General features: G+C 42.5%; 1 protein-coding gene across 5 annotated transcripts in view; it reads right to left on the bottom strand.

The window, feature by feature from the left end:
* arid1b (AT-rich interactive domain 1B) overlaps positions 1-5,430 on the bottom strand; it is an 84,292-nt gene that overhangs the window by 3,376 nt on the left and 75,486 nt on the right. For all 5 annotated transcript variants that reach the window (XM_079639185.1, XM_079639187.1, XM_079639188.1 and 2 more), the window contains 7 exons: positions 4,369-4,507; positions 2,471-2,610; positions 2,076-2,208; positions 1,864-1,983; positions 1,701-1,779; positions 384-1,143; positions 165-295 (listed from right to left, as the gene is read on the bottom strand). In XM_079639185.1, coding sequence (XP_079495311.1) covers positions 165-295; positions 384-1,143; positions 1,701-1,779; positions 1,864-1,983; positions 2,076-2,208; positions 2,471-2,610; positions 4,369-4,507 — 1,502 coding nt within the window. The remainder of the gene's footprint in view (positions 1-164; positions 296-383; positions 1,144-1,700; positions 1,780-1,863; positions 1,984-2,075; positions 2,209-2,470; positions 2,611-4,368; positions 4,508-5,430) is intronic.

Genomic DNA, 5,430 nt, shown 5'->3' with positions numbered 1-5,430 from the left:
CTAGAAAACCAAAAGGCACAAAATATATTACAATATTATATCCTATTATTTAACATAAAGTGCTATTAAATATTACCACAAAATTGCAAAAAGTGTTCAGCAATCATTTCCTACCCTTTTAACTTTTAAGCCTAAAAACCCAACAGTGCCTGGTCTATACTTACCTGAGATAGGCCAAAGGAAGACACAGTGTTGTCATCATAGAGCAATATGTTTATAGTATCTAGAGCCCATGTACTCTCCGCAAGCAACCCAGACTTAAGGGACATCATCACACGCCAAGCCTCAGGTGTGCCTACAAGATTTACAAGCATTTTTAAGAACCTTCCTGTAACCAGGCCGATTTAAAATAAATAATTTATCACTGGAAAAGGGTTTCGTACCAATGTCTTTGGATGTTAACCTTCGGCGGGGTTTAAGCTGGAGCTGTGTGGCCTCCACTGAGTCCATTGGGTAATCCCGATGGATTGTTGGGAAGCCTTGCCCAGGAATACCACCACTTTGAGAACTTGGCATGGACCCTGGGCCACCCGGCTTTTGCATCTGCTTCATAGAGGCCATCATGTGAGCCTTATTGGGTGACATAGAGCCACCCACAGACCGAGGGAATGGTGCAGGGCTTGGGACACGAGAGATGTGGTTTGGCATTGCTGGAGGAGATTGGTAGGAAGAAGTTGGTTGCCGGCTAACCATAGGGGGCATGGAGCTGGAAGCGGATGAAGAGTGTGGTGGGTATGGTGATTGACGCTGACCAGGCCACTGACTGTCCTGACTAGCCCTGACTTCTGGATCATCTCCACGGCTCATGGAGGGATAGGGGGCCCCATGACCCTGCCGGCCGGGGTAAGGATAGCTCATATCGTGCCTGGTGTGCCACATGTTCCCCTGATGCCCACCACTGGAGTTAGAGGATGGGGGTGGTCCACTACTCATCATGCTATGCTGAGGAGGTCCCTGCCCACCTGGCTGCATGCGATCACGTCCATATGGATAGGGGAACGGGCTTTGCATGGGCCTACGTTCTGGGTAACCATATTGGTTATACATGTCAGGCTGCTGGCCCCCGTACTGCATACCATAGGCTTCACTCTCATGCCGCTTAGGTGGAGGGCCATACATCCCTTCCCCAGGCCGCTTATAACCCTGCAACAGCCAATAAACAAAGTGTCAAAATATAGTATTAATATAGCATAAATAATTACCACATTTAGGTGTGGGAATCACAGGGTACCTCCACGATACGATACATGGCTCACGATACCGATAATATCATGATACAGCAATTCTGCAATAATCAATTTATTGCTAGACAATCCTATAATGATACATCACGATATCTGTCTAACTATGAAAACAAAATGCAAGTGAAAAGGTTAAGTGCAAGTTTTCCAGATTTTGGACTTAAACGTGGCTGGGGCATCTATTATTTTACTCACACTGCTGTCCGTCTAGTTAACTTATGTTCTAGTTTCCCTCATTCATGTGTTGAGTAACACCTAATATTAATGAAAATATTGATATTTCGCAACAGCGTATCAATTTCTCGTATAGCACAGAGAAGGACAACGATATATTTCCCTATCGATATTTTGTCCCACCCCAAACCACAATGAAATGAAAAATCATAAAGAATTATCACAAACTCTCTCTAATTCTCAGCATAAAAGAGGGATCAATTCTGATCACATTTGATGGCTGACCTGCTGTTGGGGGTAAATCCCATGTGCACCATATGGCATGCTGTGAGGGTACTGCTGCCCATAGCCGTCATGTCCATGTCTACAGTAAAACATATAATAATAAACTACAGCTCTATACACCATATGCATTCATATAAACTAGTCAACAATAGCCACTTCTTACCTCTGATGAGAGGCATATCTACTGCCAGAGAACATGCTGGGATCACTGTTTGAAGGTACCATGTTGTTCTGGTTTCCAGGGGGGGCAATTCCCCCATCTTGTCCCATGACATGGTCTGGTCTGTGAACATAAACATTAAATAAAGTTGGCATAGTGATTTTTGCATTGTTTTTATGCAGTTAATGAACTGACACCAAGGTGTTTTGACTTACCTCCTCTCAAAACCAGGGTTGTAGGAGTACTGGGGTCGTGGACCCATACCCATCCCCGAGGGCGGGCCACGTGGATACATATCTTGCATGCCGCTGCCTGGCATCTGCCCTGCCATGAAGGACTCAGAGCCACCTGAAAACAAATGAACACTTTTTAGCTGCAAGGAAGATAAAGAACATGAAAGAGTATTTACATTTCTAAAAAATATTATGTGAAACGTAATATTCAGGTCAGTTTTAATTTCATGCTGGCTTTAACCTGCAGACACTAGATGGCAGCAATGTCTAAGAAAATAATGAATATGCAGCTCTAGTAAATGGAGCACAGGGAGGCAGCAGTGAGCAGAAATGTGAAACCAGCTCTATATGCAGTAATTACAGCAGCGACAACACACCTTTCCTGGGAGCTCCATAGGGATCCTTACTGGTGTCGAACTGCATCCTAGAGGTGGCGTCTCCATGCATGGGGCCTCGTTTTTGGAAGGCTGGGTCACTGCCTTCGGAGAACGGATCTTGCACACTAACACCACTGTTTCTAAAGAAGTGTGGGTGAAGCAAGGACAACAAATCAATACATGCACAGTGCACACACTTGAGTATCAGACACCAGTGTTGGGCAGTAGTGTTGCTACAAGTAGTTTAACTACATTTCTCAGTAGGGTGGTATCAAATAGCTTTTCAGTATAATAATTATAATTCATTACATTTATATAGCGCTTTTCTGGGTACACAAAGTGCTTTACATGGATTTAATCTCCTTAACCACCACCAATGTGCAGCATCCACCTGGATGATGCGACGGTAGCCATATTAAGCCAGAACACCCACCACACACCACCTTACTGGTGGAGAGGAGACAGTAATGAAGGCAATCAGTATATATGGGGATGATTAGGAGGCCATGATGGACAGAGGCCAAGGGGCAAATTTGGCCAGGATGCCGGGGTTACACCCTTACTCTTTTTCAAAGGACATCCTGGGATTTTTAATGACCACAGAGAGTCAGGACCTCGGTTTAACGTCTCATCCAAAGGACGGTGCTCTTTGACAGTATAGTGTCCCCGTCACTGCACTGGGGCGTTAGGACCAACACAGACCACAGGGTGAGCGCCCCCTGCTGGCCTCACTAACACCTCTTCCAGTAGCAAAGCTCTTTTTAATGATCAAGTATTGCGGTAGCGTCCACACAAGCTACTTTTCCCCAAGCATTTCTAAGTCGTTTCTAAGACGACTTTGTGTTTTACGGCGGTTGGCAAACAGCTTTTTGGTGCATTACCGCCACTTTCTGCTCCAGACGGTGACATCACGTACCAATCCTTGGGCTGACATGCGAGAAATTTACTTGATGGAAAGATACACACACTCTCGACACCTGTTTTTGTTATAGTTAGGGTTTTACATAACTATGGTTTTGTTATTGTTTTTGTTTTAAAATGGGTTTGGAACAGTTTTTGAATAAACAACTGAACTGAAAAATGATCCTGCCTATCTGTTTGACTGAGTTTTATTGATCACTGAGATAGCATTGACTTGAAATGGTTGGTTCAATATAAAAATGACATTTAAAAAAATAGTTTCTATGTAGCATATAGTTTATTTATATGTAGTAAAATAGTTTATACCATGTTTCTTTAACTTATCTTGCTACATTTCCCAGTAGGGATGTCCCGATCAGGTTTTTTTGCCCTCGAGTCCGAGTCCGAGTCATTTGATTTTGAGTATCTACCGATACCGAGTCCCGATCCGATACTTCTATAATACGTACATAAAAAAAGAATAAAGAAGAGCGAAAAAACAGATCCAGGATGTTCCTTATTTTTTATTTAATTCACCTTATTTTAACATTCAACAACTCTGTTAACAAACAGAGCACTTCTGTGAGGTAGCTTAAACAATCAAGTAATAAATAACATAAATTCTTCACTTTTGGTGATGTCAACAAAGTGATGTCATGCCGCACGCGTTGCTGTTTCTGTGTGGAGTCAAAAGGGTCTAACTCTGTGCCATCGCATAACTATAGATGTGTTAAAAAATAATGAGAATATATATACATTACATATATATCCGATTCCTGATCGGGAGGTAACGTGCGATTCCGATCGAGTCTGAAACCACGTGATCGGGCCCGATTTCCGATCATGTGATCGGATCTGGACATCCCTATTTCCCAGGGGGGTTGCTTCAGTGTAGAGAAGCTTCATTTAATGTAGAGTAACTGCTAGCTTAGCTCACTTCATTTTCCAAGTGCCCAACACTGACCGACACTAAAATATAACACATCAATGTATCCCACCTGGCAGTTGGTAGTGGGGTGACCTGTCCATGGGGTGTGGTGGCTGGTGTTGGTGGCTTTAGGTCCCCTGGCATCTCTGTCATGGTGCTGCTGCCTGTAGACTGAGGAGTCTGCGGCCCTTGAAGAGAGCCGGAGTTTGCTGTTGAACAGAGTAGAAAAGGGCTGTTATGTGAAATATTATTGTACGCAAAAATGAGTGTCCTCTTTATTGATCACTTTCATTTGTTTAGTGAAAAGTAAGGCTTGGAAACTTTTTTTACACACATTTCCGATGCTCTCAAACAATTGTGCAAAGATGCGACGCAATCTTTTATTTATTTATAGAATGATAAATGGTGTTCATAACAGGATAGCGATTTCCTGGATCGAAATTGATTTCCCCCATTATGAAACAACGAACTGCATATTACCAAAATTTAAATAATATGAAAGCCTCATTAAAATAAACAGCTTGTGTAATATTTTAAAATACTTTTCAAAAAATTATTATTATTATTATATTCTGATTGTGCTTTAAATGGTATTTTATAAATCTACAAGCAAATGACAATGTCCTAATCAGTTCTTCCAAGCTCCAGGGAAAGAAACCAAAATCTTACAATCCCCAGACTGCATTTCCATAATCCAATAACATTTGAATACACTAGTTATTAATTTCCATAGAAATGCAATGGCATAAAAGGACACCGTCCTAATAACGTCTGAAATTTCTACGGCTCAGTTGATGCAAAGTAATAAAACCAATTTGCATTTTCCTCCGCAGCTCAGAGCAGTAAAATGTACTTCAAAAGATTTCAGCGGAGGGAACTAAAAGAATTGGGTTAGAATGAAAGAACGAGGGAATGAAAGAGTGTCTGCTTTACATGTCCTTGATCTGCTGCCAGCCACAAAACCATCTTTCAGCGCTGAAAGTAAACAATACATGGTGCTATGCTGTAACACTTCCAGTCTGTGTGACCGCCAATGACCTTACGCATATTCCCAGAGTCGGAGAGGGCGGGAGAAAGAGGGAAAAAAGCGCTGGCTCACTGGTCTGCATTGAGCGAGGGGTCAGGCTGAGGT

This window comes from Phoxinus phoxinus (genome assembly GCF_949152265.1).
Source record: "Phoxinus phoxinus genome assembly, chromosome: 16".
Taxonomy (NCBI): Eukaryota; Metazoa; Chordata; class Actinopteri; order Cypriniformes; family Leuciscidae; genus Phoxinus; species Phoxinus phoxinus.
Note: the sequence above shows the minus strand (reverse complement) of the source record. Positions and strands in the feature narration are given on the sequence as shown.